Source organism: Monodelphis domestica, chromosome 6 (genome assembly GCF_027887165.1).
Source record: "Monodelphis domestica isolate mMonDom1 chromosome 6, mMonDom1.pri, whole genome shotgun sequence".
NCBI lineage: Eukaryota > Metazoa > Chordata > Mammalia > Didelphimorphia > Didelphidae > Monodelphis > Monodelphis domestica.
Genome location: NC_077232.1, coordinates 56743866 through 56761562, shown reverse-complemented (window position 1 = coordinate 56761562; position 17697 = coordinate 56743866). Strand labels below are relative to the sequence as shown.

Here is a 17697-nt window from a genome sequence, read left to right as displayed (position 1 = left end):
AGAAGATAAAGTCGTCCTAACTCCAGGTCTGGCACTCAGTCCAACTGCCCATATTTCCTGCTACCAAATGAATAAGCATAGAGACTATAGTACTTATTTAATTGGTGTAGGGAACTTCTAATCAGTTAACAATGAAGTAATTTTTGCTCATAAAGAAAATACATTCCAGTGATATAGACAACAGGTACCTGTGTAGGTATATATAGCCTATATACATATGTACAGATATACATAAAACAGTTAAATGCAAGATACTGTGGAAATTGTATAACTTTAAAGATATGGTCTCCTATAAAAGTCATTCATAGAAACCTTATTCCTTTCATATGTATTCATTAAGGATGTCATTGATAAGTGTATAAACTATGATCATAAAGATGGTGTAGAGTTGGCAAAGTAGGCCTTGATTACCTATTTTTTTATTTTAAATTGTAATCATGTTTGAGACTTTTTTTCAAATATGTGGCATCTTGTTTTCACACAATAGGTATCTTGAGAATCAATGCATGAAATGTATGTTGCATCCATCAAAGACCTTCACTGTATGTTTGATCTTATGTACGTTCTCTTTCTAACTTTGTTTCCCTTAGTATCATTTCTACTTTAACATATGACTTGAAATCAGAAACTAAGATGTTAGAAGAATCCATGTGATAACTCCATTGCCATTGATGGAGAAATGACTGTCATATGTCTTGATATATCTTTTCCATTTTTTTATGTGTTCACCTTCAATTTCATCTTCAATATTCTGAAGATTATCTGGATCTCTGGCCAAAATGTCTAAAAACTTCTCCAGTTAAGAAGAGGCTAACATTCATAAGTTTTACCCTCCTTCCATATAAGATTTTAAAGATTTTCCCAAACTTATATGGTTCTTGGATGCCATACTCCTTTCTTTGTGAGGGGATCAATATTTGACTGATTAAGGTGTTTTTTAACTTTTATCTTCTCATTTTTGATGACTAATTTGTATTGATTCAACTCCCTTGGCAAATCATGATAGCAAATCATAGTCTATTGACAGTTCTTCCATGCATTTCCTTTTTTCAATATCAGTAGTCTATTTAAATGGGTGAGATTGTAATTGTTTGAGTTTTATTTTTTTTCATATTGATATTGACAAGTCAATGTTCTGACTGTACATTGAAAGCTAATTTGGAAGTGAGTTCTATATCAATACCCAAATGATTCTTGACTGTTAAAATTCAATCATTTTCACTTTTCTTATGTTATTTAGTGCTCACAATGTCCAGAATTTCCAAATTTGTTTCTAGAATGACATTTTTATGATAAATATTGTTTTGCTGTCAAAGAAAAAAAGTGGCTTTTACTCAAGGTCATTTCACTAGTAAGAATCAGAGTTGAGAGGCAACAAGGTGGCTCAGAGGATAGAAAGCCAGATTTAAAGATGGGAATTCTTGTTTTCAAATCCATCCTCAGACACTTCCTAGCTGTGTGATTAGGCAATTCACTTAAGCCTCATTGCCTAGCCCTTACAACTCTTCTGCCTTGGAATCAATATGTAGTATTGATTTTAAGGTGAAGGTAAGGGTAAAAAAAAATTCAGAGTCTAGAATTGAACAGAAGTCTTTCTTGACTCTAGGACTATACCTCTTTCCATTATGTCTTGCAACCAAGAAAAAAGATGGAATATTTTTGGTTTTAGAATAATTTTAAAAATAAAAAAAATTAAAGTGATTTTTTTTACTAAAGTTTAACAATTTATTTTATGGTCATTATTGAAGCATTATCTACTGACCAACTCATGATCATACTTCTATAATGGCATGTCAGCATATCTCTTAAAGACTAAGGAAAAGCCACAGGAAGTTTGATGCTATGCATCAATTAGAATTTTGGGTAATTAATTTATTTAACTTATTTATTCCTTGGTACCATTTAAAAAACAAAACACTTCCATCTTAGAATGGAAAGCAGAAGAATGAAAAGGGTTAGGCAATGGGGATTAAGTGACTTGCCCAGGATTACACTGTTTGGCAGTGTCTGAATTCAGATTTGAACCTCAGTCCTCCTGACTCTGGACCTGGCTGTCTACTCACTGAGTGACCTAGCTACCCACCTTGGTACCCTTCTTAAAGAGGCAGAATGGTACAAAGGTAAGAAAGCTGAATTTGAAGTCCCAAGCCCTGAGGCTACATTACAGCTACACTAGTTACACTACCCTTTGTAACTATTGGCAAGTCCTTGTCTATATAAAATGAGATGCTTGAACTAGAAAACCTCTGAGGTTCCTAAGAGTTCTGGATCTGGGATAAAATGAGCTACCTTACTTGGTGCATAGAGTGGTGAAGAAAATACAATAATCAATGTGAAAATAATTTCAGAACTTAAAAAGAACTCTGTAAACACAAGGTATTGTTTTTATATTTCTAAATAGCAGGAATGGAAGTCATTCTAGAAGCATTCTATTCTATGTGCTCTGGGTCTTGAGTGTTAATTGCAACTGAAAATGCTGGATGATCAACAGCAAAGCTAATTAAAGCAAATGAAATTTCATGGGCCTGCACAAATGCTAGAGAGCAAGTCATTAGTGTGTGGAGTTTTTCTTCAACAAACAATGGATTACTGGTTAATGGATTTCGCTGGGCTTTCCTTAGGTGCCTAATGGGGAGAGAGTTACCCATGTTGCCTTCCCACTTAGGCTTCAAACATCTGTTTCTTCCTGTTTACCCTCATTTCATGCCTTGTGTACCACCACCAAGAATGATTTCTGCTCCGAGCAGCACATGCAAAAGTCTGCAAAGTACACGGCTGCCTGCCGTATGTTAGTAAAGGCTCTCCCTGAATAATGAGTGGATTGTTTATGAGACTGATGGGCCCATTTAGATGCCTGTCAGAGCTGTCTACAATGCTCTTCAGGGCAGATTAGTATCACTAAGTGAATTGGAATTGGTTTACCCAATACTGTTGTCATCTGCTGGTAGCCATTTATTCCTAAAGATAATGTCTGAGGAGTCTTATATGATGAGGAGGAGGAGGACCGTTTAATCCTCAGTGTATACACGTATCTCACTTTTAAAAATGAAATAAATGTAAAAAAATTCTTTGAAAAGTTATGGTATTCCCCCAAGGAAGAATACTAATGAGTGTCCCAAAGTTCATAGATCCATCCCAGAAAGTCTTGACATCAGCCCTGAAGGGATGACCCTGCTCAGTTAAAGAGCCATCTTTAATAACCATAAGTAGAACTAGCCAGGAATGAAAGACTTGATTCTAATTTTAAAAAATGAAATAAATACCTCCTCATCCTGCCAATAGTAGTATCCCATATTTACATGGTGCTTTAAGATTTTAGAATGCAATCTTCTTGTAATAACCCGATCAGCTACTGTGGATTATCATTAGTGGATTATCATCTTCATTTTATAGAAGAGGAAACTAAGGCTGTTAAGTGATACTTAGTGAGAAATAGTAAGTGGCTTGTATGCTCCTAAGTATTGGGGCACAGATTCAAAGTCTCTTCTGCCTCCAGATCCATTATTTTTTAAACAATACCATTGTGTCTTTCAGAAAGAAAAAAAATAGTTTTGAGGATAATGCTTCTCCTGAATTGTTGCCCCTTTCCCTGAATTCAACATCTAAATGTTCTGAATCTATAGAATCAACAGCCAAAAATCATTTACCTTTCAAAATTATACTGGGTTCCTGTCCATTCCTTAATGAGATCCCATGAAAAATAGCACTGTTTAAAGATTCTCAACAACCATCTTCTTGGTCTTTGAGTCAGTATTCTATCAAAACAAAGACTTGGAGATTTTGAGATTCAACTTTCTTGGTGCTCCAGAGTAAGTCCTTTGGCCAATCCCAATACATTCCCCCCCCCCTCTCTCTCTCTCTCTCTCTCCCTTCTCTCTCTCTCTCTCTCTCGTCTTCTCTCTCTCTCTTCTCTCTCTCTCTCGTCCTCTCTCTCTCTCTCTCTCTCTCTCTCTCTCTCTCTCTCTCTCTCCTCTCCCTCTCCTTCTCCCTCCTCTCTCTCTCTCTCTCTCTTTCTCTCGTCTCTCTTCTCTCTTCTCTCTCTCTCTCTCTCTCTCTCTCTCTCTCTCTGTCTCTCTCTCTCTTTCTTCTTTCTCTCTCTCTCTCTCTCTCTCTCTCTCTTCTCTCTCTCTCTCTCTCTCTCTCTCTCTCTTTCTCTCTTTCTCTCGTCTATCTGTCTCTCTGATACTGGCTCTGTCACTCTGTCTTTCTCTTTCTCTCTCTTATTCTGTCTGTCTGTCTCTCTCATACCCTTTAATCTGGGCTGGGGTCATAGCTGGATGTGACACTGTACTTCAGTGGCCTGGAATCCTGCTGTGAGGGCCCTTTCTGAACCCAGAGGAAAGGCCAAAGGTCATTGGAGGATTTCACAGATTTCAAATTCAACTATATCTGCCTCACTTTGTAAGTGGGAATAGAGGAAGGAGGAAAATTCTCTGGTCCCAGACCTTTTAATAAAAGAAAATAATTACAGGCACACCTGCCAAAACCTTGGATTAGGGGATAAGGACAGGATGCCTGTCTGCTCTGAGAATTGAAGTTGAGTCTTGATTTTGTTGGGACCAATTCAGTCACTTTTCTTATAACAATAGCCATTAATCCAAAGGATTTAGGTGAATATTTGGAGGGGAGGTTGAAGCTTCTAGATTGGTAGCAACTTGATGACATTTCAATGAAGGAGGGATCTAGATCATTTCCCCAATTTATCCAGCCAACTGGAGAGGACTTCTACTTGGGGGCATTTGTAGCCCTATAGTTACCCCACACAAACACACACCCTTCATTCTTCTTACATTACCCAGGTGGGTAGTAAAATATATGATGTTTACACTGGATAAGATGCTGGGTAGGCATTGGGCTCTGGGCCAAGGCCAGAGACCTGAACCATAGATTTTTTTTTTTGTATAGGGGTTTAAATGGATAATACAAATTAAACTTCATTGAAGGAAGTAAGTAAAGGTAATGACACTTTGATTGCCCAATGACAAACTTTTAAATATTCTTTTTTAAAGAGAAAAAGAAAAGGGAGAGAGAAAATAAGGCATGAAAGAAGAAAAGTGGGAGAGGGAGAGAGAGAGCAGAAAGAGGAGAAGGAAGAGAGATGGAGGGAGAGAGAGGGAGACCCTTTGGCTTTATAGCCAAGTCTCTCTCTTGAAGTGTATTCACTCATTCATTCATCCATGGGCTTGTCAGCAGGTTATTGTGTCTGCTGTTGGCCTTCCTGAAAACCATACATCTTACTTTCAAACCCTCCAACGGCTTGTGAACCCTTGCAATGCCTGCTGCTGTTCTCTGCCTGACCTTTCACTATGGGGCTCACTCCACTAGCAGACATTTTGAGAAGATCTGGCTGTACCATGGTTCAGGTCTCCATTTTCAGAAGCCCCTGGAGTGAGAACGCTTTCTTTTCCCAGAAAGATTACAATTTTATTTTGTAAATTTGAATATAATTGGCTGAAAACCTTTCAGACCACATCACCTGAATCTTTTTGTGCCCTTCTTCCCTGAATCTTTTTATGCCCCTTTTCCCCAAAATCAAACTTGCTGGAAAGGTAGCTATTGCCAACTTTCTACAAATACAAATTTCCATGATTCTCATTATCTAGGTATGGGACAAATGAAGGCACACATATTGGATAGTATTTCATACACACACACACACACACACACACACACACACACACTTTTACATACTTTTTAAAATGTGAAATATAAAGATAAACTCTTCCACAGGTTGTTTTAAAAAATATATTTCACTGCTTACTTTTTAAAAACCCCAGGAAAAAGACAGGGTTTTTCAACATCTAACTAAAAGCAAAAGATTGTTCACATGCCACTATAATATTTCTTTTCCCCTTAGGAGCTATACCATTTCCTCTGCATTCATGTTCACTATTGCTTGTATCTAGAACCCACATTCCTAAATAGACCTCTTTCTCTGTGTGATGCCAAAGACTATTCTATCCACAAACTCTTCTGATGTGGTATTTCTCCAACATTTGAAATTCATACCATTGGATATTCCATGACTTGAGACAATGAAAAGCCCTGTGAATAAAAGAATGATATATTACACTATACTTTACCAATTATTGACACTTTAACCAATTAATTTCTTTAGCTCTAAAGGGGTCCCTGAAGGGTGGGGCACAGAATAGGAAATGTTTGATATGAGGAGTGGGGAAGTTCTTAAATAGGACACCATCACTGAGTAGTTAGGTCCAAGTCTGCCATTTTGGTGACCAATAAACCTGATCCCATTCATCCTCTGCTCACTGAAAATCCTAGTAACAAAAGTATGGCCAACAATCAATCTATCAATAAACTTTTATAATACCTATTCTGTGCCAGGCACAATACAATAAATTAATAAATATTTTATTAAATATCTGTTACATGTCAGGTACTATGCTAAGTGCTGAGGATACAAATACAGTTATGACACATTCTTTGCCTTCAAGGAGTTTCCATTAACACTGGTTGATCTCACTTCTTTGCTTTATACCAAAAGATCTACTTGGGGAAGTGGAGAGAGAAGAAGCAGTTTGAGGGTCAGAACAGCAAGAAGGCACTGGAAGAAGCAGCCTGGTGGCAAGTGTCTTCTGTATAGGTTATAGGAAATCAAAGAGACAGAATAAGTCCATTCATTATCCTTTAAAGATCTGTCTAATCTCTATTATTTGAGTAATAGAAAATATACTCAACAACCACTAATGGCACCACTTTTACCAAGTATGTATTTCTATCCTTAACCAGCAAAGAATCTGATTAGCTTCTCATAAAATAGACTTTGTCTAGAAGAGGAGTTCTTACCCTACAGTCCACACATTTCCTTTTTCCATACATATATCTTTATTACTTTATAATACATGGAATGGAGCCACATACACAATTTCAAACACATAAGTAGATAGGCATTAAAAGTATAAGAAAGGTATTCTCCGACACCCTACATAATTTATTTTATGAATTAAAATACATGATTCTGAGGAGTCCATAGATTCCATCAGGTTGCTAAAGGGATGCATGACACAAAAATGGTTACTTAAATGAACCCTTTCCATTTCTTTTCCATTTGCCTACTCTCCTTTTGGCTAAATTCTTCTTGAAGTCTAATTAACCAAATGAGGGTCCCAGGTACCAGAATCAGACCCAAATCTACTGCAGAAAAGGTTGATAAGATTCTGAATGATTCAGCTCAGGCTAAAAGCTTACAATATGGCTTGTGAATTTTTCCAGAGGACTTATGAAGATGGTATTGCATTGTAGAAAGTTGGCTCCAGAGTTGTCAGCACGGCCTGAATTCAAGTCCTGCTTTTGACATATATTGGTTGGGGTAAGTCCCTTAACCTCTTGGTGCACCCAAGCAGCTTTCTACAATTTTTAATTGCCAAAGAGTTTACCAGATTTTCAAGTGTTAGAAGAGTTGCCTCTCTGGGATTTACCCAAATGAAATTACAGATCCAACAACAACAACAACAACAACAACAACAACAACAACAACAACAACAACAACAACAACAACAACAACAACAAAACAACATAAAAGAAAATAGAGAGCTAAAGGAAAAGACCTGTAAGAGAAATGAAAGTGGAAACCCATAGTAAGAGTGAAGAATGAGGAACTGACCAGTGTATTTTCTCCCATCACAAATGGGCTTGGCTATTTTGTTTAGTACTTAGAGAGAAAACTCAGCCTGATCACCGTATCTGCCCTTGCATTGTCCAAGAACAAGTGGTGTATTGTATACTTTCCACTGCAGTGTGAGCAGGTGGGTTTGAAAACACCCCAGTACCACTGGCCGGGCTTCTTTCACGTGCCTGGAAATATCCCTGGGGGAGTGGCACCTGTGTGTATGGGAGTGGTCGGGAATGCGGGGTGGGAGGGAACCCAGGAGGGAAGAGAATGCGTGCGGGGCAGGGGGTGCGGTTCCATGGGGCGATCATGTATAGAACACTTGGAGTGGAGCCACATACGCAATTTCGAACCCACAAGTGGATAGGCACTAAAAGTATATTCTCCTGTTATTGGTCCTTGTCCCACTACAATTGTCAGTCATTTCAAGGATCCAAGAAAAGCAGCCGGATATACCAAATTGTTTTGTCCAGGAAGAAAAAAATCCAAATGAGTTAGGGTCGTGCTAGTTAAGAGTCAGAATGAATTTACCCTTACCCTGATCATATCGTTCCCGTTGGCTGAGCAAATTTAGGACGAGAATGTGGCTTTCTACCTGGGGCCAGCTGGCTGGTAAAATAGTCCCTGCTCTCTTGCTTCCTGGACCCTTTCAACCAGCCGATTCCCCTGTACAGCCTGTGAGGCCAGAATCCATCCCCGAAATGGTTAACTGTGATTCTTTCCTGAAATGATGAACGGCCCCATTGAACTAGGAATGTCCAATCTTTGGAGTGCTTGTGGTTGCTGGGGAGGGGAGAGTAGGGGAGGGGAGTTGCTTGTCCTAAGCTCAGTGCTGCTGGAGCCCCAGCTGCCTCCTCCCAGAACTGCTTTTCAGGAGTTGTTTGATTTGGCCTTGGGAGGGAGAGGGAGAGATATCTAAAGCAAAGAGCCACCCAATGTGGTTTCCCCCCTCTCCCGAAGAAACCTGGCTGTCAGGATCAACCCGAAAAATGAACTGGCCTAAACAGGAGCTGGGGGAGCTGTCCCACCGATACCTGGATTACAATGAATGAGATGGATCGGTAGCATTCCTGGCCGTTGGTCCTTCTCCAGCAGGTGCTTTCATTTCCTTCCCTTTTTGCCTGGGGGAAATAAGATGAATGTGATGCTGTGGCGCTGGGAACAGAATAACACCACCATGAAACTGGTAAGGATTTCAGACTGCACGGGGCACTTCTTCACAAGGAGATTTCTCTTGGGAAAGAAAACCCAGAAGTGTTTTTGACGTCTGGTATTTCCTCTGGTGTGCATTTTCAAGGAGGGAGGAAAAAACTGTTTTAACCCAGAAACTCTGTGTGTGTGTGTGTGTGTGTGTGTGTGTGTAGGCTAAATTGGTCTTTGGGTCCCTTCTAAGTCTATCATTTTATATGCTGTTGAGGTTATGTAGATGCTGAGGTCTGTTTTCTTCAAGTAGGTTCATGCATTACCAACTGAATCCAGTTTCAACTTGATCTCATTCAGTTCATCCTTCTGTACATTTGAAAATTACTATACACGTTGACTTTGATTTCTGTTTACTGTTCACCTAGTCTGAGAGCAAATTCAGGAATGTAAAAAACAACTAGGCTGTCTTCTGTTTTGATTCTCACAATTGTTTAGGGGTTTTTTTTGTTGTTGTTTTTGTTGTGTTTTTTTTTTATTTATCCTCCAAGAAATAGTCCAGTCTGGGGTACTTGTGTCTTGAGAATGTGTGCTTTAGGTGATATCCCATTACTCCATCCCACAGGAGCAACAGAAATCACTTTTGTTTCCAAACAGAAAGTCTATAGCTTCTCAAGCTTCAGAAATAAATGAAGCTACAGAGGCTCTTGTATCTATATCTACTGGCTGATCAGAAGTGTTGGGGGATATGAAAGATGAAACTGAACCTAAATTTAAAGGGGCCAGGGTGCACAGGTCATTGGTTTTGTTTTGTTCTTGCAAAGATGCTATCGTTGTTGCATTATCTATGGAAGTATTGCTCCTTCCTAATAGTTCTTAATTTTTTTAAATAAATAACTTTTTTAAAAGACAATTTTTAGTTGTTTTTGTTGTTGTCACATTGGGGATTTTTCACTGACGAGGGATTATATTTAATTTTAATGAAAAAGAATGAAGGAAAGTTTTAGAAAACTGACAATGTTAATAAATGGACGGTTTTGCTGGCTTGAAACAGAGGAGGTGAAATTGTATGAGGACTCCAGTCCCTTAATCCTATCCCAGAATCCTTAGTGCATCAGGCGGGGCTTTTAAACTTCTTTACAAAGACGGTTTGGGACATCCTTTGAGGATGGTGCATTCCGAGAGGAAGCTTTGTCATGCCTAGAACCTGATAGCTTTCCCATGGCACCCCTGAACTCCCAGAAAAGAAAGTGCTCTTTTAGAGTGGCGGTACCTAGCCTTTGTGTAACTCATACAGGTATGCCCTAGAAAGGATTTTAGTGGAAAAGACCCTTCCTTTTGCCTGCTAATTTAGCCTGTGGAGTGAGTTCTTCACTAAGCTGTGGGTGAATACTTTGGGGGGTGGGGTGGGGAGGTGCCAGTCTTTGATCCTAGAGATTTTCAGTGTTTTTGTTCTTTTTTGAATGAACTACTAGGACTCTTGGAAGTCCTGAAAATCCCACAAAGACAGCCACCTTTTGAAAAATGAAGCAGGAGGAAATTTAGACAGACGACTTAGTAGGCAACGCCATTTCTAAACTTTGCCCACCTGCCTCCCCTCCAAGGAAAGGAAAGGGCTTCCTCCCCTTGATCAGGCACCAACTTTCCTCAAGGGGAGGACTCTGCTTTGCTGCAAAAAGATAAAAATCCACTGATGTCCTTCCTCCTGGAAAGAAACTACAAAGCTTTATTACAAAGATGTTATTGGGAGAATTGCTTTGGGCTCTTAACAGGCTTAGGGGAAAGCAACCTATTGGGCACTGGAAACTTTGGTGACCCTCATTATGAAGGAGTTCATAGGCAGTTCTCCACAGAAATCTGTTGTGCATGAATAACCATCACAGAATAGAGCTCAGGGGAAGAGGTAGGAGCTCAAACTTTTGTAACTGGAGCAGCTGGATAAATGTGAAGTCTTTCTAACTTTAAACTTTTGGAATTCATAGTTCCAAATTGCCTCATATGCTGTTTTAAGGGTGACTGGATCAAAATAAGGCAAATCTTAATTAGATGACAAATATCGTCTATTCATTTGGCATGTGTCTTCGTAGAACATTTTATGCATTCATGATGGTGACTAAAATGAAAAAGCAAATACATTTTTCCTGTTAAAAAAATCCCAGTAGGTGGGGGTCTCTGAATTTGGTGATTAAGATAAATGGAAGGGAACATATTAGCTTTAAAGCACCTGCTGGGATCTTAATCAGCCAAGTCTTCTTGGACCAGAGATGAGAGTAGAAAAATAGAAGATAAATAGTGTTTTGTTAGGTTTTGTTTTCTCTCAGCCCAAGCCACATTTCTAGGCCCATTGAGCTTTGGCTGGAAGAGGAGAAAGGGAGAATTCATGAAAGGGAAGTTCGAAAGGGTTACCTGAGAGCAGCTTACATACTCTTAGAAATTGTGGGTGGGAGTGCAATAAAGGCTCTTGGGACAAAAGAAATAAAAATACTGCTGCCTCCTCCCTCCTTCTCTCTCTTTCCTCCTCAAATTCACTCTCCCCTGTTGTCCCCTTCCTAACACAGCTTGTAGACTAGGGATGCTGCTGGGTGTCAACATAAAGGCAAGGACTATCCCAAAGATAATGCAGTGCATTTAAAAAATCATGGACTCCTAGAATTACCTTATTACTTTCAGCTATAGTGAGGTGTGCAATTCCAGAGTTAGAATGAGGGCAGGGCAGGAGAATAGACAGGTTGTATGAGGAAATCTCTCCATCCTACTCAGGAGGACTCCAGCTAGGGCCTTCCTGAAAGAGAATGGGGAAAGGCAGTATGAAGAATAATTGAAAATAATGACGATGATGAGAGCATGTACATCTGACCTTTGCCCCTTCCCAAGAGGACCATCCATCAAGACCTCAGTCTAGCTAACAGCTGGCCTAAGAAGTAGATTAAAAGAGGTCAGCATGTTAAAGGTCTTCAGATTTTCTTTTGGTATACTTTTCCATGCACATTGTTATTTTCCAAAAGGCATGGATAGAGTGGTCAGTACTGAGCTTCAAAGCAGCAAGATTATCTTTTGTTAATTAAGCTTTTGTCATTCTTTGTTTTTTTTCTGGATTGGCTTAAATTTCTTCTTAAAAAAAACAAAACAGTGCTTTTTGACTAAAGGTTCTTGATCAGTTCTTGGCAGGAAGTCATTCTACTTTCTAGAAGTAAAATACAGTGCCTTCCCTTCAGTGCCTTTCCAGACTCTTATGTTGATGTTCACCACCTATACGAGAGATGGATTTTTCTGTCCTGCAAGTGCTGTAATAATATTTTTCCTGACACTTCCAAGCATCTCAAGGGTAGGATGATTTTTCTTTTTAGAAGGAAACCAAGTTAAAAATCACAAGAACATTCCCCACATAAATTTCTATTTTCTGTAGCAGACTATTATAGTCTTTAAATATATTTCAGAATTTGAAACCAAAGAATGTAATGTAGATTTCAAATGTAACAATTATTTTTTGAGGGGGGAGCAAGAAGAAGGAAACCAGCATTTAAAAATCATCAAAGTTAGCTGGTATTTTAAAAATCCAATGTCTAGTTCTTTTTGTGTTAATAGAAATGTAGAATTGTAATTGGTTCCTTTGGCAAGAAAGTGTTGCCTACTACATTACTTATGCAATTGTTTTTGTGTGGAGTCTGTGAATATTCAGTTTTTTAGTTTCTGGTTTTTGTCACATAACACCAACTACTCAGAAGACGTGAAGCCAAACCTTTCCATCACATGGTCCAGTGTACTCCATGGTGGGCCCTGGTAACAAGAACCCACGTGTCAAAATGGGCTGACTCCTTAGGGACTATCCCTTCCATAGGCATCCCCCCCAAAGATTTTCCTTTTGACCCAGATTTGTTGCAGGTGTGCTGGGCTGCTGATTTTTTTTTTTGCAAGAACAGTAATCTACTGGCAGGAAGGCAGACAGGGGTGGTGGGAAGAGTGGGTGGCAAGGACCAGACCTACAGCAGTTTAGTGGTAATGGAGTAGGGTGGGAGAGAAGGAAAATTCATTCAACACATTAATGAGAATGTGCTAGAAATTGTGCAAATAGTACATTGAAAAGTTAGTACTTCCATAGATCTATGTGGGAGTTATGAGGTAGAATGGGATTATGTTTCTATTTAGCAAATAAATTAGAACCCCATGATAACCCTAGAAGGACCAGAGTAATAATAATAATATTTGACATTTATAGAGAACTTTAAAGTTTGCAAAGCTCTTTATATACATTGTCATTTGGCTCCCTATTTGGAGTAAGTCATCACTCAATCAGCATTTTTCCCCAGTGTATTGTAGTTGAACTTAGCAAGACTTTTCCTTTCTCTTCTACCTTGTACATTATTGCCTTTTGCTATGTCCACCCACATTTAATCCTTCCCTCCTCACCCTTGTGCCTTCTCACCATCCTTGGCAATATCCAGGCAATATTTGCCTAGACATCTTGGTTTCACATCTAGGTTGCAAACTCCTTAGAAGGAGGAACCCTCACAATCCTCATATACCTTAAAGGGCCAAGTATATCAATATTTAATAAATGCTTTCCAATTGCTATTGAAATACATGATCCAGTTTCAGAAGATATTCCTGGGAACCAATAACATTGAATTTAGGATAGTTTGCCAGCTGCAACTTCCAAACAATTGTCAGGTTCATGAAAGCAGTTTGTCAAACTGATATGAGAGAAAGTCAAGATTATTTAGAATTCGACATGAAAAAGTCGTGCATCATGGAAAATGTGTTATGGCTTCTTGTATCAAGAATGGATTCCACCCACAACTCCTTCTGTTGAAGGAAGAGAATGATTTTGAAGTCCACTAAGATTCCACTTCCCCATTGAGGCTTTCCTTGATCCCCATAACTGTATCATTCTCCTTAAAGCTCTGCTTTGGAAGGAAATGGAAAAGCATTGATTGATTGATTGCCAGGCATTGTGCTAAGGTGTTAGAGATACAAATAGAAAATGAGGACCACTGCTCTCAAGGACCTCACATTCTAATTGGAGGAGACACCCTATCCAGGGGATGCCCATGTTTATGGCAGATATAAAAGCCATATGATGCTTCAGTTCTGGAGGGCAGATGGGAAGACCAGGAAGTCTTGGGAAACAATAGTAGGGCACATCCAAAAGTCGTTATAAAATGGGGAAGTTGGAAGTGGGTTTTGCAGGTGGAAGAAAGCAGTTTGATGACTCAGTGAATAGAGTGCAGAATCTAGAATCAAAAAGACCTAAGTTCAAATCCAGCCTCAGACACTTATAAGCTTTTTTTTTACCTTGGGAAAGTCACTTATCCCTGTTTGCCTCAGTTTCTTCATCTGTAAAATCAAATGGAGAAGGAAATGGCAAACAACTCAATGGATTTATGGGGGATAGCATCCATTTGAAAGCAAGCATCCTTTACCAGGTGGTACCTGGGCAATCTGAATTGGACTGGGGAAAATTTAAGGGTCTAAGGGCAGATGGTATTGACCCTTATTCCAAATGCCTGTTGGTGAGCTAAAGATAGGAAGGGGAAGATTCTATCCCCAAGTCCCCACCATGGTAACTGATGGTGTTGGCTGCTCTCATTTATCAATTTTCTGTCTACTTGTGTACCCAGCTATAAGAATGTCAGCTCTCTAAGAACAAAGACAATGTATTTTTTTCCTTCTCTGCATCCTTAGATTATAGCCTAATACTTTTCACATAGTAGGTATTTAAGAATTGCTTATTTGCATTGAATTAAGTAGATGATGTAATCCTTCTGTATCCTATTACCTAGTGTTTTGTTAATCTTTTTTTCTTGAAAACTTGTTTTGGTGAAATTTGAAACTGAAAAAGCAGAATAGAGTATATTACTTTTCATTCCTGTAATGCCTCTAGGACATGGAGCCAACATTTAATCCCAAGGGTAAACTGATATTTCCTGAGATATCAATGAGTTAATGTTTTCAAATTAAATGAACTAAATTTAGTGCTTCAGTTGGTTCTTTTCTAAACACTAATCAAACTAGCAATATTCCTTTCTACAAAATGTCTAGCAGCTATCAGAGCTGCTATCAGAGCATAGGCTTCAAGGCAATGTGAGCTTGGATATTTAATGGGAGGAATACAGGTGCTTAATTAATGCTTCCTGATTGGTTGGGTCTTGTATCACATTCTGTATTGTAAGAGGCACACATTGTTTTATAAAACTGCATTTAAAAAAGTTTTTTAAAGAGGGCCTCTTACTGATCATGCCCCCTTTTTAGCACATGCCTGAGCCAAACAGAAACATTTCAGGTCATTCTCATCCTTGGAAACTGGCAGGTGAATAGAAGAAGTAAAGATGCCTTCATTTCCCATCACTGGACCTCCACAGATATGAGGCTGATTAAAAAATAATACACAGGCAAATCTAGTCTGGCATACTTCCTAGCTATGTGATCCTGGGCAAGTCACTTAATCCCCATCTTCTAGCCCTTATCTCTTTTCTATCCTGGAATCAGTATATAGTATTGATTCTACTATTGTTTAAAAATAATAATAATAATAATACATCTGTAGATGCAGGCTGGCTATTTAGTATTTGGCTTTCTACTTACTCCAGGTCTTATCATTTGGTTCCTAAAATGCTGCTTGGTCAAAGGATTCTGAGTCCTGGCATGAAATGAACACACTGAATATGCAGATGATATTTTAAAGGAAATATTCCAAAATGTTCAGTTTCAGTTCTGAGTTCTTCTATTGTTGGAAGTCAAAAGTCTTTTGGAAAGTGGGAGTTATTAGCAGGTGCTTTAGCATGCTAAAGGTGTGTCTTATTTTTTTGCTTCAATTATGTAATTTATGACTTCTGTTCATTCTATTTCTGCACAGAATAAAGGAACCTGATTTTTTTTGCTTTTGCTTCTGAGGTACATTGATGAGGAATTTAGAAGGCTGTCTCTACTCCCCCTTTCCTCCTTGTCTGCCCTTACTTTGAGATAGAAAATAAAGAAAATAATGTATGCTATAGTAAGAAAAGGGCTATATTTAGAGTTAAAGAAGAACTAGTTTTAAATCTTGATTGTATCATTTTTTTTAGTTGTATGACCTTGGGCAAGTAACTTGACCTCTTCCAGCTATAGTTTACCCAGCTGTAAAATAGTTTGTATCACATATTCTATAAGGTCACTTCTAGCTCTAAAGCTGTGCTACTGGCCCCTAAGTAAAAATTATGAAGTTTGGGATTTCCAGCTCTCCTATATCTGGAGGGAAAACACTTTGAAAGAGATTGATGATGAAAAGCTGTTTTGCTTCTCATTGTTAATTATAAAAATCAGTCTACAAATGTTTATTGAACATTTATGTTCTTCCTGTTGTTATTCCTTTGTATCTGTTGTGTCTGAGTCTTCATGACCTCATTTGGGGCTTTCTTGGCAAAAATACTGGAAAGGTTTGCCATTTCCTTCTCCAGCTCATTTTATAGATGAAAAAACTGTGGCAAACAGGGTAGGTGACTTGCCCAGGGTCTCACACTTGGTAAGTGTCTAAGGTCAGATTTGAACTGAGGTCTTCAATAGTTGTCAGACACATAGTTGGCATTTAATAAATGTGTGGCAATTGATATAGTCCAACCCCCTCATTTTATGGATGAGGAAAATCAAAGCCAGAGAAGTGATTTGCCCAGTATCACACAAGCACAAAGAGGCATAAGCAGGATCTCCTTTATACTATACTATACTATATATATATATATATGCACATATATATATATATTTATTTATACAATGCACTATTCTTTATGATGGGTACAATAAGGTGTAAGTCTGGTTACCAGAAGCTAAAGAATTAAAACAGAGAGATTAAAAGAAAACTTGATGCCACAAGATGTACCAGTTACTTCCCAACCCTTCATCAAAGATGCTAGGTGGTAATATTTTAGGCTTAAACAATATGCCACAACTGTAATTCATAGAGACATGAAAACTCTGTGTCCTCTGTTCTCTCAAAATATAGAAAACACTGAAAAAACTAGATGAAATTTATGTTGGGCCAAAGGAGCCTTTTAAGGGTCTAAGCATGAAAGTCAATCAATTAAGCAACAGGCATATCAGATCATTAGGAGGAGAGCACTATGGCAGGTGTAAGGAATAGAGGAAGCATGTGGCCAGAAATGAGGGTGGAAGGTAGCCTCAGGGAGGTTACAGTCCTGTTGGGGAGACATGACATGAGCACATTAAATGGCTGGAGAACAAGACAGAATGAAATAATGTGCCAAGCTATAAATGTTTTCCAAGTTGTTTTGAATTATCATCTATATTTTTTCTCTCCCTTTTTGGCACAGAATTTGATCTGGGAGAAGCATGGAAAAAAAAATAATACAGATTCCATAAATTCCCAGACTACTTCTTTCTGGGCATCATGCAAAATCCCAGATTTTCTTCTGGTTGCTGACTCTTCTTGAGACTGAGTTCAAGTGTATTTGCAAACTTGGACCAAATTTCTGGCATAATGATTTACAACAGTTTTTGCAAGCTCAAGGCAACACACAAAGGTTCCCTTTCCATTTAACAAGAGACAAAACCAGTTCAGGGAGGGCTAATTCAGCCAGGGTCACAGAGCCCATTTTTGACTTGTCCTCCAGATTTCAAACCATCTACCATGTTTGCTTTAGTCCTCTGACCTTATATCTTAAACAGGATCTTTCTGCCTTTGGAAATCTGGCAATGATAGCTTTAGATTTGAGGTTTTGTTCCTTTGAGAAATGTTTGATGACAACTTGCAAGTGTAGGAACTTTTCTGGAAAATTTCTAGCTTAGTACAAAGGTGCAAATCCATAAATTGAACACCAGCCCTCACCAGGGTCACTGGAGCCTTCCTCCCAGTGATAGATTTTTTTCCATTGCTTTTACACACACACAGACATTTCCTGCTGTTCGTAGGTAGTAATGAGGGAAATACTGGC

The 17697-nt window shown here is 38.7% G+C and overlaps 1 protein-coding gene across 8 annotated transcripts in view; it reads left to right on the top strand.

The window, feature by feature from the left end:
- The window catches only part of NAV2 (neuron navigator 2), a 479248-nt gene that overhangs the window by 75324 nt on the left and 386227 nt on the right, over nucleotides 1–17697 (top strand). For 2 of the 8 annotated variants that reach the window (XM_056802027.1, XM_056802026.1), the window contains exon 1: nucleotides 8399–8819. The exons of the other annotated variants lie outside the window; for them this stretch is intronic. In XM_056802027.1, coding sequence (XP_056658005.1) covers nucleotides 8682–8819 — 138 coding nt within the window. In that variant the 5' untranslated portion in view covers nucleotides 8399–8681. Of the gene's footprint in view, nucleotides 1–8398; nucleotides 8820–17697 lie in introns of those variants that run through there. 8 annotated transcript variants of the gene reach the window in all.